Source organism: Eschscholzia californica, unplaced genomic scaffold, assembly GCF_041429995.1.
Source record: "Eschscholzia californica isolate CP2 unplaced genomic scaffold, dmEscCali1.0.p SCAF_4, whole genome shotgun sequence".
In the NCBI taxonomy this organism is placed as follows: domain Eukaryota; kingdom Viridiplantae; phylum Streptophyta; class Magnoliopsida; order Ranunculales; family Papaveraceae; genus Eschscholzia; species Eschscholzia californica.
Window position 1 is genome coordinate 22,017,770 of NW_028238461.1, and position 26,610 is coordinate 22,044,379.

Below are 26,610 nucleotides of genomic sequence, written 5' to 3' on the forward strand. Positions count from 1 at the left end.
TTTGTTAAAAAAAATATTACGGAAATTTCACAGATATTTCTTCACAAAAAGGTCTTTCTACTACGTGTTTTGATCAAGAAATTAAATTTCAAAATACTTCGATCGAAATAAACAATATATTTTAATTTCCCTGTCTAGTATTTCCACCAAAATAATATATTTTTTTTTTAAAAAAAATTTTACAGAATTAAAATTTGTCTCTCCTCTCTCTGGTTATATCCCTTTCTAAATTTACAACTTCATAAAGAAAAAAGCTTAAGCCTCTTGATGCATAGGCTAAGAATACAAGCATCCAGTTTAAAGACAAATGTTTCTCAAGATGAGTCAATTCAATGTAAGAGACATTTATATACTCAATCCAATGTTTACAATGGGTAGACTCTTCAAATCTCCAAATATCCCATTCACTACCCTCCTTAACATTTGTTCAAACTTAGAAATATATTAGTACACTATGAGTCTAACAAAAGGGCATTGTGAATAGCATTGGCCCGAAGAAAAGGAAAAGGCAGAGTTATCCAAAATCTTGGATTGCGTGGAACATTGAAAACCACTTCTTTTTTATGTCTTTCTTGGACTAGAAGATGCCCCCACCTCAACCCCACTTCTTCTAACACATTATATAGCAATTTTTTTTTTTTTTTGGAAGTCGACTACGATCAACGTATGTCGTTACATTTGGCATTGATACATCAAAGATGTGATACGCTCAATAACTGCCCACACAAACGGAAACAGGACCGGGCCTATAGCCCAACAAGATAATGGCCTAAAGCCCAACTACATTATTTACACCCTTATAATCCCAAATCATAACCAAAGATTCCACCTTCTCTGGGATTTGAACCTGAGACCTCCAGGGATTTCTGGAGTTTATGTCAACACCTTGAAACCACTTGGGCTGCCAACCGTTGACATTTATATAGCAATTGAACAAGCTGCATTCATCTTTTTTTATTCCCTCAATCATAAATATAAAGAAATTCTAATTGGAAAAAAAAAGCCGAGTTTATTATATAAAACAAGTAAGCTACATTATTTTTCTTCGTATCACCGATCATCATCGTTAGACTCTCTTACAAAACTAGGACATTAAGCGGGAGCAATTGAAACTTTATCAACTTCAACGATATATTCGAGTGTTGCCGATGGAGGTATTTGAATTCCTAAACTCAACTCTGCACCATTCTCTCCAAATCCTAAACTAGGAGGGACTATAACTCTCCTTTTACCTCCATTTTTCATTGACTTCAAAACATATTCTATCCCTTCACACATTCCTTTACTATAAGGCCTTGAACCCATTACAAGTGCTAATGGCTTCACATCTTTTTCGAATGTGTCAACGAATACTTCATTTTTGCCTTCAATTTTTCCTTTAAGATCGATCACTACTAAGTCTCCTTTCCTCGGCGTAGCTCCACCGCCTACTCTAATTTCATAGTACCTATTTCATTTTACGAAAGATGAGAAAAAAGAACAAATTAGTAAGCTAATTTAGACTGTTTAATATGTAAACTAGTGAAGAAATAGCTTGTTTTCAAGTTTTACCTTATCCCATTAGGCAGTAAGACCTCTTCTTCTTTCTCTACATCCCTGCAAACAGAGATCAAACAGTTAACAGAGATGAATAACAATGTAACAAAGATGATATATATATATATATATATATATATATATATATATATATGTAAGTGCTACTACTGGCCTAGTGTTTGCTTCCTCTTGTGAGACTTCGAGACGAGTTTTGATTTGTTCAGAAACTACACCAAAAACGAGAAAAGCAGCCCATGCAAGACCAGCACCAAGTCCAAACCGTCTCGTTAATGAAGAAGCTATCCAATCTGTGGACTCAACTTTGGGTTTTCTTTGTTTTTGTGAGTTGATAGATGTTGGAGGTTGCTGGTCCGACGAAGTTACACTGAGGGGTGACGAAGTTTGAGATTGAAGTTGTTGTGATGGTGGAGGTTGTGGGGGGTTGCGGTGTTGCAGGATTTGGTGGTGGTGGCGGTGGTTGTGCAGACGATGAGAGGTGGTGAATTCGGTTGACAGATTGAGAAAGTGCAGGTGGAGAACCAAAGAAGGTAGCCATTATTGCAGGTAGCTATGAAATTTCGGTAATGTGAATAAAAGAGAGAACAAGTACTACTTTAGTACCTTATCCTTCTCATGTGGTCTTCCTGCTCTCTTTCTATCTAGGGTTATCCATGGTTAATCTCACAGAACCGGAACCAACCCGTTACAGTTCATAACTGGTTTACCAAACTTCATCCTTTTGCCATCGGTTTTTAGCTAACTCTAAGAATTTCTTGTGTAAATGAACTGAGAACCAGAACCAAATAACAAACAGTGGTTCTGGTTCGCTGACGACGAACAGAATAGAACAGGGAAATGTAAAACTAGTTCCTGGGTTCAAAATCAACTGAACCAATTAAGATCTGACAAACCAATTTTCAGATGGCCAAATTTAAATGTACATCATTCATTACAAGCAAATAATATACACAATTGCCCTTTCATCAACAAGCCAAAAATACTAGACAGAAAATCAAAGAATAGAATCATATCGTTTCAAACTGAAGAATAAGTTGGTCATGATCTTCGATCAATCTCTTTCTTTTGTTCTTACATTTAGCTCAAATGATTCAAGACAGACCCACATTCTTGTGATTCTGTCAAGGTTAACTGTCGGGTACTCGGGACGATGGAATTTTTCCCAATGGTTACCCTTCATCACGATCAACCTTCTGTGTCCTTCAATGAGCTCACCTTCTCCTGCCCACTGTTTCTCGGTCTAGGAACTTGGGAGCTTGTTATTGGCTTCTGTAATGGCTTCAAAGCTGCCATTATCTCCGTAAATGAAGGTCGTAATTTTGGATCTCTACAATTTTCCACCAAGAACGACGTTTTAAAACCTGTTAAATATGTTTAATTACATGTATAACTCCTGTACTATTCAGGAAAGCTTAATAAAAATAATACTTATGTTAACATTATCTGAATCCAACCTTGATCAATGGATATCAGATAAAATCATAAATTTTTCAAAGGAAGTGTTTAGTTCAAACAAAGAGTTATTTCGACTTAACAGGATTTCATAATTGAGAGTGGAAACTAACCAGAGAATACCCACTCGAGGCTATGGCAATTAATCTTGGGTAAGTCTGCCGAGAGGCGAGTTCTATATATTTTTTATCACTCTCATTAATTAGGATCGAGAAGACCCCATGAACGAATAGTCTCGAAGACCAAAATGAGAACTAAGCAGTGATTAACAATCTTTGGGGTCGACCACCCTTCGTTGTAGTGGTAGGACATCCCTCTTAAGCCCATGAGGTCTTGGGATCGAGTCTCGGTGGAAGCAGTTTATCACCAAGATTTATCCCATGTAATTTAAGCACTAAATAAAGTAGATGTTGTCGGGCTTTTGGCTCTTTGTTGTCGGGCTTTAGGCCTATTTAATTAATGGTTTAACTTAGGCGGTTATCGTGCTCATCACATCTTAATAATGTATCAATGCCTCGTAACAACTAACGTAGATCGTAGTCGATTTCTCAAAAAAAAAAAAAACAATCTTTGGGTATTTCACGAAGACGTGGATATCAGTTTATTAAGGTTGAAAGAGTTGGAGATATTATGCTTACGTTTGCCAGCATTTCCTTATAATGTCTGCAACAACAGGATCCATGTCATTTGGAACATCAAGACGACGATGCTGAAATCCCACAGCTCCAACAACTTGCATGGGGTTCATCCCTCCCCATGGTTGTTGCATAGTTGTGAGCTCCCATAATATCACTCCAAAGCTATAAACATCACACCTGCAAAGTTCCGTACCGGTTTCTGTAAATGAGTTGAAATACTAAAAATATTTCAAACTACAACTGAAGCTCAAACTTTCACAGCAAAAAGAAGCAGACGTACTTTTCGTCTGAAGGCTCATTGCGTAAAACTTCAGGAGCCATCCATTCAGCCTGTGAAGAGAACGAAAAAAAAAATTCATGCTAACGAGAACCTAATTTAATAAGAAGGGGATATCGATTGTCAGTTAGAAATAGTCCCGCATCAACAAAGGGTACTGTCATAATCATGATATATTATCGAGGATCTCCCACTCATTGTCAATTTGTTTTGACCTGGATGTCCACAAATTTAAGATGGAGTCAGATCTAGGCCTACATATAATAGGCCCACCTACACATCAATGTGCTCCATGTCACCCAACAAAAAAGACATGTGGGGTTCGAAGAAAGCTACACGTGAGGGGGAATGTGAATAGTCCCACATGGATAAAGAACAGTCTCATGATCAACAATATAATATAGGGCCTCTCCGCTCATTGGCCATCGCTAATTGGTCCTGAGTTGGACGTCCAACAACTTAACAAGTACCGCTATAGTTAATGAAACAACCTGGAACAGAATATGTTCCAGCAGTTTCCCGAACATCAATGAAAATGAAGTGCCTCATTCGTATGCCTCAATGACTACTACAATAACAGACATAAGAGAATTCTATATGGCTTACCGTTCCAGCAGTTGACCTTGAAGATAAAAATGTACTATGCTTCATTCTTGATAATCCGAAATCACAGACCTTGACAACCCAATTTTTATCAACAAGTAAATTTGGCGACTTCAAATCACGATGAACTATTACTGGTGTGCAAGTGTGCAAATAGTTCATACCCCGGGCCTGAATATCCAGTTATAAATGATAAAAGTTACTCAAATAACCAGGAACCACCCACTCATCAAGTTTATTATTAAAAAGTATTTTAAAAGAGGGGTGATTATGATGGATCATACAAATACGCCTCCTCTCATCCAATTGAGTGCTCGGGCGGTGAATTAACCTGTACAAACTACCTCTGCAAGAGAAAAAATATTAACAATTCAATTCCAATAACAGATTCTAAAATATTAACAAAACCATGCCCTAAATAAATAGTGATACATAAGTACATCCATGCAAAGGAAAAAACTAAGTAAAAGCGAATTAAACTACAAAAATGATAACCTAGTTCCTCTTCCTTCAAATCAAATATCGTTTTAGTCACTCATATAAAAGGATGAACAGATTTAAGGCACCTTCACTTGTTAATTTCATTATACACAATAGATGGAATATTTGCAGCATAACTTTAACATTTTATCAATTTAGACCAGGCAATCACACACAAAGTATGAACAATATTATTAACCTATCACAAGAATATACTTTAAAAAAGCACGAGGAGAACGGAACTCTTGCACGATCAAGAAAAGCAATATTTGCATTTTAAGCCAATAAAGAAACCAATCTTAGATTACGAATCAACAACATAAAGTTATCAGTTGACTCATAGTAAACACATCGGAAACCATTCAAATTCCTATAGTTTCAACCTGTGTAACAGGAAGATTACTCTTTCGGATATTGACATGTCGGAAATTGAATTCTCGTATTAATTCAAATTTAAAAAAAAAAAAAAAGAAATCTCGTATTTGACACTCGGTCCACTTGCATACTCATGCCCAATACTTTTAAATTTTAATAATATTGGCGGTACGATTTCAGATTTTATGTGCATTTTCTGTGACTTGTGTAAATTGGTGCTAAGACTGTACAAATATTAAACACCAGACTAACTTAGCATCTTTTGTATTCTTCAAGCGGCAGGATTGACCTAAAAGTATTAAAGTAGAAAATGCTAAACCAAGAAAATACAAGAACACCAATATCCCATAATGATCTTTTTGTCCCCATATCTGCAACATCGCACCGGCATTAGGGGCGGATACATGTACCTATGTCCTTTTTGTATAGGTCTCAACGACATCCCGTGCATGAATTAACCAAGAATTGTGTGGAAACACTCATTGAGAATACAGAAATCAGTACAAATATATATGACTTATAAACCAACATACCTGGGAAGAAATTCTGTGACAATTGAAAGATTTGGAGAGCGGGTGACAGCTCCCATGAAGAGCACAACATTTGGATGTCGCAATCTTTTCATTATCCGGACCTTGAGAAACACAAAATTGTATGAATGTTCTAAATCTTTTACCAAGCACCAAGTGCATAATTCGCGCATCATTTTTTTGTTCGCGTTTGTGTGTGAGAGAAAGAGAGACAGCCAGACAGAGGCAGAGAGAGAGACGGAGAGACAAACAGGTACCTCACTTCTGAATTCTTCAAGTGCATCGCCAGAAATGCCTTGGTCCAAAAACTTCTTCACAGCTACTTCCTGATAAGATTGAAGACCCATAGTTGTGTAAGATCAATAAGATATCTAAAAAGAAAAATACATTGAGGGGTTGAGCAAAACATCCAATTCATTGTTTGAAATAGGGAAGAGGTTCTTTGCAGAAGAAAAAAGAGATTCAGGTCTTATGTGTCAGGGCAGAAAGTGAGTTTACAAAAATAAGGAAACATTTTCAGTTATTTACAAAATTTGCCACTCGAAAATTACAGCAATGCCATCAACAACTTCCCTAAATATTTCACCGTACTTTTCTCTCCTCACGTAACTTCCCTCTCTCTACTCCTATTTTTTCTCTCTCTCTCTCTCTCTCTCTCTCGTAATCTGAGAGTAATTTTTTCACCAATTTTTTCGTGCTTTTAACAGCTTTCTCTCTTTACTCTTTTACATTTTCTCTCTACCTTTTTTTCTTTTTTTGCAGATTTTGTTTCTTTTTACTAGATTTTGTTTTCCATACACATGTTTGTTCCCAGAAAAAATTCTAAAATTTTAAATCTCTTAAAAATAAAAATTATAAGAAATTGCACATGACATTATGAAATTTAGAGTACATTTGAAAATGTACTACACATAATATAATCCCTTAATTAATTTTTGACTACATATAATATAATCCCTTGATTAATTTTATGATATTCTCATAGTGTACAAGACATTTACAAATGTGCTTTGCATAATATAATTTTTCAAGCGCGAAAGTGGATAATATAACTTTTTTTTTTCTATACCTTGCCTTCTTAATACGCACACAAAATATTGAAATGTACGGGACATCTGGGAATGTACTATAAATAGCATAATTTTTATTTCACATAATTATCTAAATACGGGAACATATATAGTAATATTTACCGGGCATTTAGTACGACGCTTAATATAAATTTTTTTTCCTATACTTTGCCTTCTTAACATAAATAGAAAATTTTAAAATGTACGGGACATTTTCGAATGTACTATAACTAAAATAATTTTTCTTTCGCATAATCATCTAAATACGGGAATATATATGATATTTACTAGACATTTACGAATTTACGGTGCATATTGTAATGTAACTTTTTTTCCTATGTTTTGCCTTCTTAACATATATAGAAAATTTTGAAATGTACGGGACATTTTCGAATGTACTATAAATAAAATATTTTTTCTTTCAAATAATCATCTAATTGCGGGAATATATACGATACTAAAAACTGGAAAAATACACAATCTCTCCCAATATCATCATTATCATCATCCCAATACATACAAAAATGTCATATACATTCCTTCCATAACAGAAATTTTTTAAATGAAAATTTATGGGAAATGTTATTATGTACAGTACATAATGAAATGTCCTATACATTTCTTTCAAAATGTATTTTTGTTAATGAAAATTTATACGAAATTTGGTTGTGTAAATTACATAATACAATTTCACCAAAAAGTCTTCAAAGATACAAAAATACCAAAATCTTCTACATCCGACTCTTCAACCATCTGACCCAATTTGTTTTAAATCCAAAAATCATATTGTTCTTAATTTTTTTTAACCAACATCCAAACTAGAATTATTCTTAAAAGCATCATACATCGCTCCAGATGTCTTCCTTACCAAGTCAGTGTCACTAAAGTATCCAACAAAATTTGAGTCTTGATTTCAGATCTAAGCCTCTTTGATCTCCAGGCTACAGAAAAAATTTGGTTTGAACTTTTTGTTGATTTTCAGCTTGTTATACTGCAAGAGAGATTAAAAAAACAAATCTAAACTTGGTGATGAATTTCTCTCTCTAAATCTAACGAATCTCTCTCCAGAATCATAATCTAAACTTGTTGGTTATCAATCTGCATAAAAAAAAAAAATTAAATCTAAACTTTATGTCGTGAAGAAACTTTGATGGGAGCAGCTGCTTTCTTGAAGCTTTCTTGAAGAAAAATCAAACATCAAAAAATCTAGATCTAAAGATTTGGTTACTCATTTGGAAAGTTAGAGTGGAGAGATAATCCAGGAGAGATAAAGGCGTAGAGAGAGAAACAAAAATTAAAACAGAGAAGAGAGTCAATGAATAAGCTTAAAGGGTGTTTAGGGTATTAGAAGAAATGGCCTGTCATTTTTTTCTTGGGCCCAACAAATCTGGGTAATTTGGACCTGCACCTTATTTTCTTCCTGGCTTGGATGGTTGGCCAATTAAGGGATGGTTTTATGGATCTTTGACTCATTCTACATTGTAAACTCAGTTACCCTTTTTAGTATTAAGAAACAAGGTGTTTCTCCATAGGTTATGAGGATATAAATAATTTTAGCGGAGATTGAAAGCTCAGCCTTGTTTATTTTATACTGTAAGTGGTCCAAATAAGTGCTCAGGAATGAGGTATTTTAAGGGCAGATCTGATGAGTACATTATTTAACAATTTCAAATACAAAGTCCCGAAATGGGACTTGTTTGCTAAGACATTCCATGACACAGCTACATCATGACATGCTCCTTTATCCTTCTCAGAATGATATTACAATTCTATCTAGTGAGCACAAATTTTTAATTCTTATTTAGTAACAGAAGATACCACTAAAAAGAAAAGAAAAATCAGAATCATCGTTTAGGAACTCACTGTTCCATGCCAATCCCCATGGTACACTTCTCCATATGATCCAGTGGATAAAGAAACAAGGTGATGCACATAAACCATTATAAAAGTAAATACAACTTGTTAACCTGATGTCATCATTTCGAACATAAATTTGAATTAAGGAAATGCATAGTTCCATACCAAGGCCAATACGTTCACCCAAACTGATCTCTTCCCACGGTATTTCCCACTCTGCAACATCATCAAGTGTTGTATCAGATCTTGCGCTTTCATTTCCCGTTGATTTATCCGAGCCTCTATCAGCTTCGGGAACCACATCATGATCTTGTTCCTCACTTCCTCGTGGCTCAATCTTTCCACCATCTGCAGTTTCATCAACTCGTACACTTTCCATATCATCAAAGCCCGAAGGACTAGTAGGCACTTGACCGGGAATTTCGAATTGCTCATATCGTCTACGAACTGCAGTTGTTGCAACACATGCTGCAGCAGTAGAGTTGCTGCAGCTGCTACAGGAACTTCAAGGCTTGAATCCATGTTTGATTTAGCTGCAGCAACAACCATTGAAGATGCAACGACTGCTGCTGTTGCTGCAGCAGCAGCGGCAGCAACAGGCACTTGTTTTGCGAACTTCACCGGCGGAGTTTCCTGCCCTAAAGCAACGGACACTTCAGAATCTGATAAACGAGGCAATCCAGTTCCTTCCAAGGCGTCTAATGAGCTGCTAAAGCCCAACCCCTCCACGGGCTTTAGATGATCCAATTCTGGTTTGAGCGGACCAGCTTTAGATCTCACACCTTGGTGAGGAAGGGGTGGAATATTTCTTTCGCCCTTACGCCGAATACCATCCCTTCGTCTTCTCTCTTCATCTTTTTCTCTCTGGTTCCTTTCTTCGACCACCAATGCATTTGCATGTTCGTTATAAACTTCAGTGAACAAGTCAGGAGGTGCAACAACACCACTTTCAAGAAATACATCATGAAGCTTTTGAGCTAACTGTGGGTTCTCTTTTGCAGCATTAATCATGTATTGTGAAACATCCTTCACTTTCATTTTACGTGCTGCTGGGGAACTCAAACCTTCAGTCCAGGAAGGAGATCTTGCGTAAATGAAAGGATGAGTGTGTCTGTTTGAAAGCTCCCGAGCCATAGGCTTCTCAAGCTTTCTTTGATTTGCTAAATCATTAGACAACTTAACTTCCAAGTTGGATTTGAAAGATTCTTGTGAAGACCCAACTTCTAAATTTTCGAGACCTCTAACCTCACTTGAACTATCTGTGCTATCCAACTGATTTCCAGTAGAGCCTTGATTCGTGGACCTTGATATCTTATTTGTATCTTCAATCTCTGAACTCCCTCTATTGAAGTTGTAACTTCGCCACTGGAAGAGGGTATATGAGAATTGTCAATATCTCTAAGAAACGGAGAGACAGGAACGTAAGGTTCTTCACATGCTATTTAGGGTCCTGTTGCATCAGCCGGGATAAGCGTTCCTGGCGCTGCCATTAGATCACCAGCTTATTTATCAGATTGCTGCCTCTTTCTTCCTGTTATTTGTTCAATAACATGGTATCATTCACATTATTGTCCTCAATTCACACGTTTAAGATTATAAACTTTCGTCCACAAAACATAAAATAAATTAAACTTAAAATGAATAAATATAGATATCATGTTAAATATTATGATGAATTCGTCTTTAAAAGGGTTCAATTATCTCACGGTATAGGAACTAAGATATAACTAGAATACAAAAAATTGAATATATAATATATATACATGAATCGGAAAAGTTTACTGCGGACAAAATATGGGTTCTTAGAATTTAGGACGTTTCAATTTGATGCACAAACCATAATACATCAAAAATAAAAAAACCACACCCCCATTAAAAAATACTGACCGCAGGCATGATTTTATTCTAAGAGAAGTTAAAATAACAAAACCAACCAAGTGAGGAGGGAAAAGGGATTACCTTCCATCATCGAGCCGTATGATATTCATCGCCGCATCATGAGAACCAGTTAACTGCTGTCCTTTAACTAACCAGCATGGGATGCCCACACTATCCGCCAAAACCTACAACTCAATTTAAAACCAAAAGGTTAATTTTGCACTTTTAGCGTTAGCAGTATATTGACTATTTATGCCAACATCAAGAATAACTTAAAACAGGAAAAGAAAACAAACACTTAGAAAGTTAGGATCTTTCGAATTGAAAAGACAAGCGCCATGTTCCAAAGAATGTCAATGTCGTGAAAAAATCAGGTAATAATATTAAACAATTCATGTAATTTTACAATAAAGCTGACAAAAAAGTCAGGTAAGAAGACTATATAGTTCAATTGCAAAATCAAACAACTCCGAAGGCAGCTATATCAGGTTAGATATGTAACTGATGCTCTATAGTTTTCTTATTAAAGCTAGGGAAGCCCTTCACTTGAGCAGTAAAACGCTAACAATCACGAAGATGAGACGATAAAAACCATTAATATTCATTTATGTAAGAAGATTAGCCACCATGTATATGGACTTCCTAATATTCCCTGTATGTACGTTCAACTTATGCTTCGTCTAGATGAAATTTTTTCGTAGTACATCTACGTTCTAAGTTCTAGCATTGGCTTTTAACTGCTGCTAGTTATAGCTTTGTTTTCCAACAATCAAGTTTTGGAAACAACTTTCTGAAGAATCCCTTGAGCTGCTTCTCATAATTTGCTTGAAAATCAATTGCATATAATATTAAAAATATACCTTCTTAATTTTTACCGTTCGGTAAATAAAGTAATAAATGTACTTTTGTCCATAGCAAGCACAAACACAGCCTAACAATTGATTAAAATTTCTTAAAAGAACTTGGTTTGCTCCTCCATCCTCCATGGATTATTTCATGAAATGTTAGAAACAAGAATCACTTTTCCACATTATACGTCTTCTTATGTTTATGATTTGCTATAACTATGCTTTTGGGAAGGTTTTGCACTTCTTAAATATGTTCCCTACTTACTTTTAATCGTCTATAAAATTTGGGTTGAATATGAGGTATCGCGACAGAGATCTGGGCGATGGTGTATTGGGGGCTTCCGAAGGTTTGCCTTCGCGACCACAAGTAAATTTTCAAAATGTAATAGTAAGGTAAAAAACTAATGCATGCAGAATGCATTATCCAAATAGAAGAAGCAAAACATAAACCAAGAAGAAACAAATACCATATACCAGTACCACTTGATTCATCTGTTTACCGATGCCAAATTGCCAATATCTTGGAACCATATTAAACAAAGATTATTTACAAGTAAAATAACAAAAGTTTTGTGGTATCACAAATTAAGTAGGTTAAGAACCGATGCTTAAAAGAGGAGTACCTACCTTAAAGAGAAGTGCACGATGCCGAGCCAAACCTGTTGTCAAAGAACCAAGAGGCAGCACCATGCTCCCTATAGTTGCTTTTAGTCGGTTACTAAGATCTCTCCATGCTTTCAACATGCTATCTGGATCCCCTACTGGTCCACCCATGAAGTCAGCAACCAAAGAAGCCGTTTTTTGAACCAAATCACTGCCAACAAAACCTAAAGAGTCCGACCTTGACTCCATAGCCATCACCAGAGCCCTTTGTTCAAGTTTTAAGAGGTTAGCATCAGCAGCTCTATTGACCAGCACTGCTTCCCAACTGATATTATCTGATATTGGTGTTCCTTGCAGATCAACAAGTGAAGGCATCTTCTCAGATGTGGACTCAGCCAGTATCCCATATAAATCATAGAAACCATCTAAGATCTTGTCATCATAACCAAGAGCATTGTAATTCTGTGGAAAAACATATAAATCTACAATATTAAGCCAACTAAAAAGATATAATGGAAGAGAACTTTAGGAAATAATGAATCATATAAAACATTATTAACTTGCCAACCAAGGAATGAGGACCTGATAGATTCAAAACTTAAAAATATTTTTTGATAGTCTGTCAGATTTATTTTGCTCTTGTACACTTTCTTGAAGGACAAAGGATAACATTGTGCACAAAATCACCAATCATCCAATATTTTGCACCTCATTGGCCCCAACTCACAAGGCGGTGCTGAATTTGCTGTTATTATGGAACAACTTGACATGATATCTCAAAAATGGGTGGGAGAATTATACATTTAGGAGAACATTGTCACATGGTTTTCCCAAATACTAGATAGTAATATAATCAAGATTCTTATAATATACAAACTATTAATTTTGGACTTTGAAGCTGAGAGCAACGGCAGTTTGGTGAAACACGGTCTTAAGACTTTGGAAGATTTAAGACTATGCATACGATGCATATTTATCCAGTATAAAAAGAACTATAATGTCATAACTCATAAACTTATAATCTGAGGAAGAAAAAACAACTTAAGAAAGGTCGTTCGACATCTTAAATATATAGATGAAATGGAGAAAAAGAAAAGGAGGTTCTAATTTCGCGAGTTCGATATTGTCAACAAATTGGTTAAGCCAAGACAAGTGATCAATCTCCAGGTATGTTTTTGGCATGGAAACTTAGAGCATCAACGAACTGATGTTTTCTCCACGTGGAGAATTTAAGGACTACAGTTCCAATATTTATGGGGCCCAACTACGAAGGATGGGACCTAGTTGCGTCTATCTGTTGCCATTGCCATTGCCAAAGATATGAGTTTTTGACAAGAGAAGGCCTATAAGGCAATCGTTGGAGCTGGTTCATTACAGAGGCTTTTGCATTCTTGTTCACTCTTTTGATCTGCTTATACTGAATAATTGTGCTCAACTGCCTGATTTTCTTCTAAACCCTCAATGAAACCAACTCGATGATAATGCTCTTTTGTTGAAATCAACCACCAGGAATCAAGCACGAAGCCGAGCAGCTCGCGTTTTCGACTAAAAGGTATGCCTTCATTCACTCTCTCTCCTTTCGAACGAACTAGGGTTTCTGTTTTTAGGTTTTCTCTCTTGTACTCCATAGTAAAGTTGGTAACTCGAATTAGGGTTAGGGTTTTGCTGGTTCGAAATAATCACTAGTGATTAGGTCAGATTGCTACTATGTGAGAAGCTCCATTAATAGTTTTTTTTTTTTGCTGTAACTTTTGTATTATAGTTGTTTATGCACCGATTTGTCTTCAAATGCAATTTACTTGTAACTTTTGAGTTATTATTTCTTCTTCTTTCTTTGCTCACAGTTTTCTAATAACAAAATCTTTAATATGATTCAATATTTGTTTCTTGATTTGATTTAGGAGTAGTAATAAATAGGGAGATAAATGATAGGTTTGGAAGATTTGAGAAGGTGTGAGTGTCCTGCCAGGATAAGTCCCTAGAAAACATCCCAACCTAAGGCTAACATCAACAAAAGATAATCATCCATTTTGGTGATGTTTGGTTGAGAATGAGTTTTAGTAGATGTTAGCCTTAGGTTGGGATGATTATCTTTTGGTGATTTGCTCAATTTTGAGTTTCAGTAGTAATAAATAGGGAGAGAAAAGATAGGTTTGGAATATTTGATGAATTGAAATATTGTGTAGTTTCCAATCAATTGTGAACTAATACATAAATTAGCTCAGTTCGGTAATGTGGTAATAGGTTTGGAATATTTGATGTGGTAATAGTCAAAATTAGGTTTCTGGTATCAAACACTTATAGATGTCTAACCATTCTAAGATTAATGGGTGGTGGAGAGAAGAACCAAAAGGGAGGGTTTTAGGTATTGAAGTTATATTCGAATTCTTCCCAACCCTAAAAACAGAACAACATTGAAATAAAGTTGTATTTTCATATTTATCATGTCATTTGGCTATACTGTTCTTGACTTGTTTCTATAAAATGTTTAACTTCAATTTCTAACTTGTTTTTGCAGCTAAGGACACATCAGAAACAACAGCTCCTAAGGTTCTTGGTGTTCTAGACAGGTGTGTACCCTAGCTAGATAATTATTTTATTATGTGCCAAAGTTTTATAATTAACCTTGGTTGTTTGAGGTGGCTCTGCCACTACTCTCAAATGCTCTTAGATTTATTGCCTTTGATTGTTAAATGAATTTATTGGGACTCCATTATCATGTCAATTATGTACTCTCTCGACAGTCTTTGGTGTGACAAAAATATATAAAAAAAATGCCCTCATAGTGTTTGGGCTCTTCATTCTTTGTATTTTTACACTTAGTTATTAGTAAGATAAATGATGAATGAGTTGTAAAATCCAACTTCAGCTCCTAACTAATTTTTCTGGTTTCTCTGATTTCTGTTGTGTTGTTTTGTGTTAAGTTTCTAACTAATTTCATATTTTGCAGGTGAAGCGGTGAACCCACTATTTCATAGTAAAGAGTCTAAGAGACAACCATATTATCCACTTGGTTTCAGTCTTTCTTGGCTTAGTTCTGCTTTATCTTTCATCTAAGAATTGCAAGCTCTGTAAGTATGTTTATATTTCTTGCAGTTTATATGATATCTGTGTGATGGTCAGTAGAGTCTGATGGTTAGAGTTAAATCAGAATAATGAAGGTTAACTCTGATTCTGGCTATTTCTTGGTCAAGTTGAGTTCAGCAACATGTCTGATTTATTTTTTAAACCAAATGATGACAAATGTTGTAGCTTTATTATCAAACACAACCTTAGTTTCGGTTGCAGGAAGATCTAAGGCTTTTGAGAGTTTAGTACGAAACAAACGGTGGAAAGACCAAATCGAGCGCGGGATCGATCAAGAGAGAGAAGCAGTAGAGAAAACAGAAGTAAGATGGTGAAGGAGATGAATGAAGATTCTCAATGTTGCCAGAAATATGGAGTACCTATTTACGGAGCTTCATGGGTTCCTTCCATTAATTTCTCTACCCAGAAGAAACCCAACGAAGAAGAAGAAGAAGAAGAAGAAGAAAAAGAACACGATGGTCAACCCCAAGACGAGACTGAATCGGCGTCAACTCAGCAGAATTTATCGTTGGTTCTTTGTGGTGGTGGTGGTGAAGGCAGAAGTGGGATCCCTAATTCTATCCTTCTTACTCAATTCGATTCGTCTTCTAATTCTCTCTCCCCAGAGCCGGTAAATTTCTTATATGATAATTTATTGTTCTTTGCAATTTCTACCCGATCTAAATTTTGAATTAGGGTTTGGTGTCCCATTTGGATTTGGAGTTATATCATAAAATGGAAATATTAGGGGTCTTTAGATTATAGCATCACACAAAAGATAAAAATTTGATTTGGGAAATTGGGTGATTAAATTTTGCTCTGAATTTGTATGTGTGGGAGCTGTTATCCAACAAAGAAGAAAACCAGTGTGGGTAATATGATTAATTAGGTCATATTCATGGTAAAGTCGGATTTATGGGAAATAGTTACTACATAAAGCACCAAAGTAGCTCATCAGTGATCTGCTCAGTGCCCCATTTTTTTCATTGATGCGACAGCACCTCGAAGTAGCACATTAGAAACTGCCTCATCAGGTGGGAAACAATGTGGGTAGATTTCGTCGAGCTAAGTTGGTTCATGTGTGTTTTGTATTGGTGAACACATGAACCAACTAGGTTTAGGCAGTTCTGTTCAGTTGTTAGTTCAATATTTATTCGGGTTGAATTGTTCTAGTTGTTATAATCTGAAAATGTATTTTAAGTTCTAATGGATTGTCTTGTACTATATGTTCTTAGGTAGCTAAGCTTCGGACAGGTACTGATTTACCTTACAGAATGGCAGTTCACCCACAGGGAGAAGGCCTTATTTGTTCCTTCCCCGAGAGTTGTAGGTACTTTTCTTCTTCTTTTCTTTTTATTGTGTAACTAACTAGGTTTAGGCATTAACAGTATAAAACTGAAGTTTCTGTAGCTAACACGATGGGCATCCGACCATGTCTATCTATTATTTGTTAGAGTCACAACTCACACCCAACTTGATGGAACCCTGTTTCAAATTTCTCAACTTCATATCACTATTAGTTATTTCGCTTTGTTATCAATAACTTCATTTCTTTATTACTTTACTTAGTTGTTGGCCCATGATTCATGCTTTCGCGTAGTTGCTAGAGTAAATAATAGTTACTTGGTAAAGAGAATCATGTGTTACTTCTTATGGTAATATTGTAATATAGATGGTTTGAGTGGGAGGTGTCAACGAGCAACAACACCTGCAATTTGGGACTAAAATCTTCAGAGAAGGTGCTCTCTCAGTTGGAAAATGTTGGGCAACAATTAGCCTTGACTTTTAACAGAGAGGGTTCTGTACTTGCTGTTGGAAGTGAGGTAACCTAAAGAATTTATTTATGATTGAAATTTGAAGAGGCATCACCTAAGAAAAAACAGTTATTTTATAAACTTGTGATAAAATACAAGGTTTACAAGAGGTGGATTGCACTTCATCCATGTAGAGGCAGATCCACAATCTATACGTGGAGCAAATTGCTTCTATAGTTAACTGAAATATCCTGATACTTCTTGTGTATGAAGCTATGTTCACCTGGGTGGAATTATTATCTTTTTATTCTCAATAACAATCTCTATCTCTTATAGAAGGTTAGTTGAGAAATTATAAGTGCTGAACAAGATGATAAATCGCTTAATGTTGAAATTTTGGGTTTGTGCAGGATGGGCACTTAAGAGTCTTCAACTGGCCGAGTATGAAAGTCATTCTTGATAAAGCCGGTGCTCACCCATCTGTGAATGATTTGGATTTCAGGTTAATGAATTTAGTGTTTAACTGAATTGGACTACTATAAGCTTTGTAGGAGCTCGAAGGTTCATAAATTTCATTTTTCTCATGCAGCTCAGACGGGAAGTTCCTTGTTTCTCTGGGTGGTAGGGGTCCTTGTAGGATTTGGGATGTAACATCATCAACGGCCATAGCTTCTTTGGCAAAGCAAAATGTGAGTATGTAGCAATTTTGTTTAAAACAAAATATTTCTTAGAAAGGAAAGATTTTGAAGTATTACAAAATCCGGCGGCTTTTCATATGCATAGATTGGGGACCGTAACTCTACTCATACAAAAAATTATGGAGATTATGGTTTGGGGCTGAGGGTCCTTTGGGACATCAAAAGCGGGCCTACACCATAGGGAGAAGGGTTGAAGGAGTAAGAGCTCTGGCCACCTACTCCTTCCTTTCTTTCTTTTGCACGCTTGAATTTAAGATGTATACATTTCTCCCTCTTCACTTTTCCTGATTGAAATTAGATTATGGCCTTATCCTTCATTGTTAAGAACATAAGTTACTTTCTTCCCGTGGAATAAATTCTTTGCACTCTTTAGATGCCTAATTTATCTCCATGTCTTGGAATTGAATGGAATTTTTCTCGTTCATTTATAGGATGAGGTTTTCACCTCCTGCAGATTTTCTCAAACCGTCGGCGGTACTCAGATACTTTATATTACTGCAAATAGAGGTAATTAGAAACGACCGATTGAAAATTCTATGTTTTTTCTGGTTTTGTTCCTACTACTGAACCATATCGTTTTCTATAGATCGAGGAGGAAGTATTGTGTCCTGGGACACCACCTCGTGGAAGAGAGTTGCTTCAAAGCAAATAGTGCGAGACACTATCTCTGCATTCAATGTCTCACCTGACGGACGACTCCTTTCCATGTAAAAGTTTTGCAACCGCCGCTGCATTTTTTTCATTTGTCTGAGAAGTATCTCAGATATTTGACGCCTTGTTCTGTCAAAGTGTGGAACTGATAGTTCTTTCTGATTATTCAAATGTGCAGCGGAACAGTTCAAGGTCATGTATATGTAATTTACTCCAATAACATGAGGGTTGCTTCAGTGGTTAGAAAAGCACACCTCGGTTTAGTTACTGCATTGAGGTTCTCTGATGATTCCAGGTCAGGATCCAACTCGTCCTCACTTTATATCCTCCTAATCATTACTTAAGCTATTCAAGTATGAATCGAAAATTTGCAAAAGATATTAAAAGTGAAGCATTTTGGTTTTCTAATGCAGATCCTTGATTTCTGCATCCTTGGACTCAAGTGTGAGGGTAACACTGATTAATGAGAAGAAACAGAATGGTATGTATGCATTATCTTTCCATTTCTACTCCTTATATAAAACTGGAATATTGGGTTGAATTAGCAGATTACTTCTCTAATGAATAGTATATTTTGTATTTGACACACTTTAGATACGTAACTCGGTTCGACCATTTTGCTCATTTCCGAAAGAGTAAACATAAACTTCTATATACTAAATTCTTGAAGGTTTGTCTCACTTCTGAAAGAGCCAATTTACGACATTTTGCATTATGGGCATCCGAAATACTATGTTTTGATGCTATCTATTAATGCGAAATAAATTTTTTTTTTTTTTTTTTTTTTTTAATATTATTCTATGATGTCGTATTTATCTATTTTACATATTATACGACAAGTGAAGGAGACTGGTATCCACTGCATAATATTGATAATAGTAATACCGATATAGTTGTTTGATTGGTTTGCTTCTGTACTGATAACGATTTTATTGGTACAGGAGGATTGATGATGTGGGTGATTATTTTCATTGTTCTTCTTCTGGCATATTACCTCGGCAAAGAAGCACTTCCTATTCGGACTCGGTTTCCTCTCCATTGATGAAGTAAGGCGAGCTCTATTTGAGGTTTCTTTGAAAAGACCATTTAATTTACCAAGTCTTTGATTACGAAACAGTGTTAGAAGAATTAATTCAGTTATCTCACTATTCAAGTTTCACACGAATGATAGTTATTCTATAGTACTACAAACCAGCATATCTCTACGACCATCTCCTTTGTTTGCTAAATCCTGTACCTATAATCCTCTAGTTTTCATAACTACGAATGCACACAATTTATTCCGTTAAGCCTCTGTTCTATGTCCCAAGGATATTGCGAGCCCAATCCCATTCATTGGCATCTGTCATAAGGTATAAGTTGATTGTGGTGCATAATCCAGGTAAAAAACATTCCACCCCAAGAGTTCATGAACCTGGCTGCTGTAAGATATATAATACCACAAACCAAGAAATATGCATCTCTGGTATCAGGTTACTATGACCCTAGATACCATTTCCACTCACACAGGTTTTGCCGACTGCCAAAGCCTCTTAATCATCCTGCTTCAGCGACTTAGACTATCCTGTTCCATAACTGCATAAGCTAATTACCCCCAAAGTAAAGTTTACTAGCGAACCATGGAAGTCTTAGTGAATGAATTCTCTCTCATTTATAGTACAACCACATTAAATGAAAATAAGTTTGTTTTGGTCATTTGGGTAACCACTTCGTCAATATTATACAATAACTGCATAAGCTAATTACCCCCAAAAAGTAAAGTTTACTAGCGAACCATGGAAGTCTTAGTAAATTCTCTCTCTCATTCAAAGTACAACAACATTAAATGAAACTAAGTTTGTCTTGGTCATTTTGGTAACCACTTCGTCAACTTGATACTAAACAATTCTCGACTGAAAACAATAAGTAACATCTTGTTTAAGTGGCCTATGCTTTATAGTTCTTAACCTGAGAGACGAGACTCCGGGAGTAAATATGAGTATGCCACTAATTTATAATTCAAGAACTGCAGTATAGCCAAGTTTTTTCTCCTCCACTAGGATCGAAAAATGGGAAGTGTGAGCTGACTAGTGCACCACAACTATCACTTTTGCTCTGATAGTGCTCGCTTTGCTTTTCAAGGGGAGTTCAAGTAAGGAACGACGGGCAACATCCAGTAAAGAAAGGAGATCAAATAGGAAGGAGTGAAGGAAGAGTTAACAGGGGATAGTTATACATGCATGGGTGGTGAGGTGTGGGGGCTCACCATTAGACCCATTCAAGTCCATGATATGATCATACTGGGCCTGCCTGGGTCTATTATAAACCACAGTACAACGACTAGGGTATCTTTGCCATACAACATTAGAAAGACGTACTCCCGAAAGAGCTTTCCAAAAAAAAAGAAAATAGGTATGGGTATATTATGCATGTTACAAGTATGTAGATTGATTTAACTTGAAAATGGCAAATAGAAGAAGTACAATGTCAAGACAAAGTATAGCTAACGGACAACTATGAAGTTTGCTAAAATAGTTTCTAGCAAAGAATTGTTACTTTTCTATCTGTGCCCCCCTCAACACCATGAATGTTTCACCAAGTGTGTCAATGGTTTCAAGTGATAGTGATACACATCCATTACTAATTGAGGTAGATGCACGTTTATAACTGACTGACTACAAACATTAACTTATATAGTTTGATACTGAGCTACTAAGGTGCTGTTTGTTTTTTTGAAATTTCAGATCTGAAATCTGAATTGAACTCCAATTCAGATTTCAGATGTTTGTTTTTTACATTTAGGTAAATCTGAAATTTCGTCTGAGTGGATTATATGTCTGAATGGGCTGAATAATGGTCCATTCTTTTCAGACATAAAAACAAGTCTGAAAATGAAACCCAACATCTGAAAAGTTACGAAAGACATATGTACCCCTGTTTAAATCTAAAATACATAATTATATCCTTCTTCTTCCTTGTCCTCCTTCTCCACCAGCACCACCACATGACAGACCGCACCACCACCAAAAACCTCACCAGCACCACCACCAAAAACCACACCAGCACCACCACATGACAGACCGCACCACCACCGAAAACCAAATCGCATCACCACACGACAAACGACACCAAATCGCACCACCACAAACCGAGCTTTGGTTAGAGAGACTGAGGAAGAGAGGGAGACGAACCCTCGCCGGATCTGGCGAGGGTTTAACGTTGCCGATCTGTTAAAGGGAAATAGAGAGAGAGAGAGAGAGATAAACTGAAGCTGCTACTTCGTAGATCTGTCGAAAAAAATCCATTAGAAGTAACAAGTAACGGAACACAACTACCTAGAAGCTACTAGTATTCGCCATTGTCAGGTTTAGAGGGAGAAAGAAAAGAAAACTCAGTTTGAGGTTTTGGTTAATGGTGTTACAAAGAGAAAGGGAAGGGGGGAAATAATAGAAAGTTGAGATTGGGTAATGGGTTGAGAAAGGGAAGGGGGCGGCAGGAGTTCTAGATTTAGGAGAGTTTAGGGTTTTGTGAAATAGGTTTTTTGTGGTATAAATATCATATTTAGGGGTATAATTGACAAAACATTGATTCAGACTTAATAGTTCAGATTAGAAAAACAAACATCTTAGTTGTAAAATAATTAAGTCAATTCAGATTCAGCCCATTCAGTTCAGCCAATTCAGCTTCAGCCAATTCAGATTCAGACATAAATAAAAAAACAAACAGCACCTAAATCTCACCAGAAATTTGAAAAATTCTAAAAGTGATAGTCTTTATTTTGATTTTTTTAAGTTTTAGTTAGATTCATCGCTTCCTAACATCTACTACAAAATCAAAATAGGGCAATAAAGAGGGGAAATAAACCCCTATAACTTCTCCAACATAACAAATGGATCATCTTGCGAAAGTCTATATTAACAAGGCACTAATTTATTAAAAAAATTGAACAAGGAAAGTAATACACAGATAACCATGATTTCAAGTTATCCAAACTGAAAATGAATAAATGAAGACTTTACGAATGAAGATCTGAGATCTGACTAGAGTCAATTCAGCCTTCCAGTCAAACTTTACATTTTATTTGTTGGCATCTTAATTGATTTCACCCGTACTTTTTGTTGCAAAATTAATATAGGGCAAACTAATGGATTGGTTTTTAGGCCGAACATATAAGGTTTGAATATGTAACCTAAATTGTAAGAGAGTTTTAAGATGTGGGTGGTGTAATCTACAACCATAGATCAAGGTCTATATCCATAATGATCATACTTTTTTTGAAGTTTGTAAACTAATGTTGATGTATACTTTTTTGCACAAGTTGATGAAAAGTGCACTGAAGAAGAGATAAATAGCAATAAGCCTTCATCATGCACACATATGACAGTTACCTTTCCATAGATAGACATCTACTTAACGTGTGGGAAAGCAAGAAGGGGGGTGGTTTTAAAGGCATCTCTATAGTTTATTCGCACTCCTCTCAACACCAATTTTAGAGTGGTTGTGAAGGAAATGGACACCAATAACACTTAAGGGCTACGCCTTTAAAATTATCTAAGCAAGAATGGTGGTGGGAATTCAACATTATATAGGCCTTGGCAAACTTTTTTTTTTTTTTTGAAAGAGGCCTTAGCTAACTTGACTTTTAATATTTTTGAAACAGCAAAATTAAAATTCTATTTTTTATTTTTTTGAGAGAAACCAGAATTTCATTCAAGAAGGAATACGATCCAACAAGTTACATGGTTTTGATTGTTTTGACTCCTTTGAGTACTACATGGATTTACTAAAGTAAAGAACAACATGAAAGGAAAAGAGTACAAAATGGCAAAAATAAAATAAAAAAGACCCTAAAGGTCACAAATTAAAGATCCTAAAGATCACGAAAGAAACTTTAAAGGCCGTGAACATAATTATACTAATGAAGAAGATTGAACTAAGTAGACACTCAACCATGGTGATCAAGAAGTTGGTGATCAAGAAATTGTTATGACGGATCCATCATCTTTAATCCGAGAAGAACCTTTTTACTGTTATGGCGATTGATGATGAAGAAACCGTTACCCGAACCACCACCATCTTTGCCTGTGTATCTTTGTGTTTACTCCAACATGAACAATATTAAATTTGAAAAATTTATACAAACAAAGAGGAAAATCCGGCGTAGAGATCCATCCCTACGCCACTAAAATTTGAAGATCGTGCCGGTAACTGTTGAAAAAAAGTTACTTATCCTAATTAATAAGTAGCGCCACCCAAAACGAAAATCTCCGGTCCACTCTTTCTCTCTCCTCTAACTGCCTTTTGTATTGAGCGGGGCAACTAGATGATCTTATTTGAAGTAGATTAAAATTCTGTTCTTTTTACCATACTCAGTGTATCACTCAATTAAAGTGGACTTAAGAACTAAATTGACATTTAGTTATGATGTAAATCTATTTTTTTGTTGAAAGGAGTTATGATGTAAATCTATACCAGTGCCAACACTTGGTTGCCCAAGTAGTTAAAGTGTTGACATATACTCCAAAATCTCTGGATTATTGAATTTGGATTATTAGGACATTAATAATGTACCAGAATTTAATGTACCTTGTGTTTTACCAGACCCACTTGGACCACCAATGCCAACTGTCACAAGTCCAACTTTCTTTTCTCGAAGTTCTTGAATAGATTTTACTAACAAATACTAATACCCATGATCAAATATTACACATGTTAGATTTTACTACCGATCATTCGAGACCCATTTAAATCAAAAGATCGTCTAGTCTTGTGTATCAGTCTCAATATCGGACCAAATCTCAGCTATTAATAAACTTTTTATCCAAACATTAACTTATATAGTTTGATACTGAGCTACTAAATCTCACCAGAAATTTGAAAAATTCTAAAAGTGATAAGTCTTTATTTTGATTTTTTTAAGTTTTAGTTAGATTCATCACTTCCTAACATCTACTACAAAATCAAAATAGGGCAATAAAGAGGGGAAATAAACCCTATAACTTCTCCAACGTAACAAATGGATCATCTTGCGAAAGTCTATATTAACAAGGCACTAATTTATTAAAAAAATTGAACAAGGAAAGTAATACACATATAAAATTCTGGTGGGAATTCAACATTATATAGGCCTTGGCAAACTTTTTTTTTTTCTTTTTTTTTTTGAGAAAGAGGCCTTAGCTAACTTGACTTTTAATATTTTTGAAACAGCAAAATTAAAATTCTGTTTTTTATTTTTTTGAGAGAAACCAGAATTTCATTCCAAGAAGGAATACGACCCAACAAGTTACATGGTTTTGATTGTTTTGACTCATTTGAGTACTACATGGATTTACTAAAGTAAAGAACAACATGAAAGGAAAAGAGTACAAAATGGCAAAAATAAAAAAGACCCTAAAGGTCACAAATTAAAGATCCTAAAGATCACGAAAGAGACTCTAAAGGCCGTGAACATAATTATACTAATGAAGAAGATTGAACTAAGTAGACACTCAACCATGGTGATCAAGAAATTGTTATGACGGATCCATCATCTTTAATCCGAGAAGAACCTTTTTACTGTTATGGAAATTGATGATGAAGAAACCGTTACCCGAACCACCACCATCTTTGCCCGTGTATCTTTGTGTTTACTCCAACATGAATAATATTAAATCTGAAAAATTTATACAAACAAAGAGGAAAATCCGGCGTAGAGATCCATCCCTACGCCACTAAAATTTGAAGATCGTGCCGGTAACTGCTGAAAAAAAGTTACTTATCCTAATTAATAAGTAGTGCCACCCAAAACGAAAATCTCCGCTCCACTCTTTCTCTCTCCTCTAACTGCCTTTTGTATTGAGCGGGGCAACTAGATGATCTTATTTGAAGTAGATTAAAATTCTGTTCTTTTTACCATACTCAGTGTATCACTCAATTAAAGTTGACTTAAGAACTAAATTGACATTTAGTTATGATGTAAATCTATTTTTTTGTTGAAAGGAGTTATGATGTAAATCTATACCAGTGTCAACACTTTGCCCAAGTAGTTAAAGTGTTGACATATACTCCAAAATCTCTGGATTATTGAATTTGGATTATTAGGGCATTAATAATGTAGATGGACTTTAGGCCATAGTTTAGTTGGACTTTAGGTCTGTTCTTGTTTAATCTCGCAGATATCATGCTTATCACGTCTTTGATTTATCTACGCTATTGTAATGACTTTCGTTCATCGAAGTCAAATTCCAAAAAAAAAAATCTATACTAGTGTATATTAACAACAAAAGTTACATTATAAAGTTTTGACTTAAGTCATTTTCAATTATGCGTAAATTTCAGGAGCCAGGGTGTGAGAAGGTTAGTAATTAGGATCTAGTTGGAAAGTCGAAAACTTATTTTGTGAAAAGAGTTTACCGATCCAATAAATTTCAGAGGGTATTGTTTGTCGTATGATTTATAATAATAAGATAAATACCACGTCTTGACTAATTTGTCCATAACCCAGAACTAAGCTTTTAGATCATATGATGAATCAAAGGAAGGATTCATTTATATAAACGAAAATATGATAGGGAACTAAAAATTATCTGCAGGAGATAATCCTATAACCCAATAACCTGCCTACCTGTCAGAGCCCAAAGTCACCCTGGGACACCCCCAATGACTCTCGTCTATCTGGCCCGAGGACAAGGCAGCCCGTTGGAACTTGAAGTTCGACGCAAAGGCATCCCATGGGACAGATGAAGCTTGAAACAGGCTTACGTTTTAACTATATGAAGTCATATCTCCTTTGACTTGAACAAAAATATATATTTGATTTGAATGTATAAAACAAAAATCAATATGGACATTTTCAGGTTAAAAATGAATTGTGTGTTGTAGATCACACATCCTAAAAATGTATAAAAAGTTGATTATGACTTGTTTGTAACAGTTGGATACTATCGTTGGCCCAAATTTTGTGGACGCTTCCACATGGTTGGCCAGCCTATTTAATAGGGATTTGTTTTTTCTAATGGATTAATAATGGGAGATTTGTTGTTGGTGGCCAATACGCGGACAACCGTTTTTCTTATATGGACAACTATCTTATGTGGACAACGCAAAAAAAATAAATTTTTATATGGACATCAGTTTCTAAGGGGACAACTCTCTATTATTTTCACCCAAGTCATCTTAGAATCAGATGTATTATTTGATGATCTCCCTCTTTCTCCATAAACCCTAGGTTAGTTAGTCTTCATCTCTTCTATTACTTGTTCTTCATCATCACCCAAATTTCTAGAGAGAGAAATTCCTTGGAGAAGCAATATTGGTGG

General features: G+C 35.6%; 1 protein-coding gene and 2 pseudogenes across 20 annotated transcripts; 1 reads left to right on the top strand and 2 right to left on the bottom strand.

The window, feature by feature from the left end:
- Positions 1–25,306, top strand: LOC147543657 (SEC12-like protein 2). Of its 18 annotated transcripts, none has more exons than XR_015223475.1 (14): positions 13,500–13,717; positions 14,684–14,735; positions 15,116–15,240; positions 15,454–15,862; positions 16,467–16,561; positions 16,904–17,054; positions 17,396–17,487; positions 17,575–17,674; positions 18,115–18,190; positions 18,270–18,390; positions 18,513–18,629; positions 18,748–18,815; positions 19,276–19,515; positions 25,215–25,306. XR_015223475.1 is itself a non-coding variant. In XM_086635015.1 (13 exons), the coding sequence occupies exons 4-13, from the start codon at positions 15,560–15,562 to the stop codon at positions 19,374–19,376; spliced, it is 1,224 nt and encodes a 407-aa protein (XP_086491141.1). In that variant the 5' UTR covers positions 146–212; positions 14,573–14,715; positions 15,116–15,236; positions 15,442–15,559; the 3' UTR covers positions 19,377–19,539. The 18 variants fall into 18 exon arrangements, 15 of the variants coding, with proteins under 15 accessions (XP_086491146.1, XP_086491148.1, XP_086491143.1 ...); XR_015223473.1 differs by having other exon boundaries at positions 15,116–15,236; positions 15,442–15,862; XR_015223474.1 differs by having other exon boundaries at positions 15,116–15,236.
- On the bottom strand, positions 990–2,743 carry LOC147543658 (peptidyl-prolyl cis-trans isomerase FKBP17-2, chloroplastic-like; annotated as a pseudogene). The gene is made up of 3 exons (XR_015223476.1): positions 1,709–2,743; positions 1,552–1,596; positions 990–1,447 (listed from the first exon to the last, which is right to left on the bottom strand). The product of XR_015223476.1 is annotated as a peptidyl-prolyl cis-trans isomerase FKBP17-2, chloroplastic-like (transcript).
- On the bottom strand, positions 3,641–12,935 carry LOC147543659 (putative serine/threonine-protein kinase SIS8; annotated as a pseudogene). The gene is made up of 11 exons (XR_015223539.1): positions 12,893–12,935; positions 12,190–12,647; positions 10,796–10,899; positions 9,002–10,367; positions 8,843–8,868; positions 6,167–6,235; positions 5,913–6,013; positions 4,800–4,870; positions 4,528–4,706; positions 3,925–3,974; positions 3,641–3,821 (listed from the first exon to the last, which is right to left on the bottom strand). The product of XR_015223539.1 is annotated as a putative serine/threonine-protein kinase SIS8 (transcript).
- Positions 25,307–26,610: the final 1,304 nt, after the last annotated feature.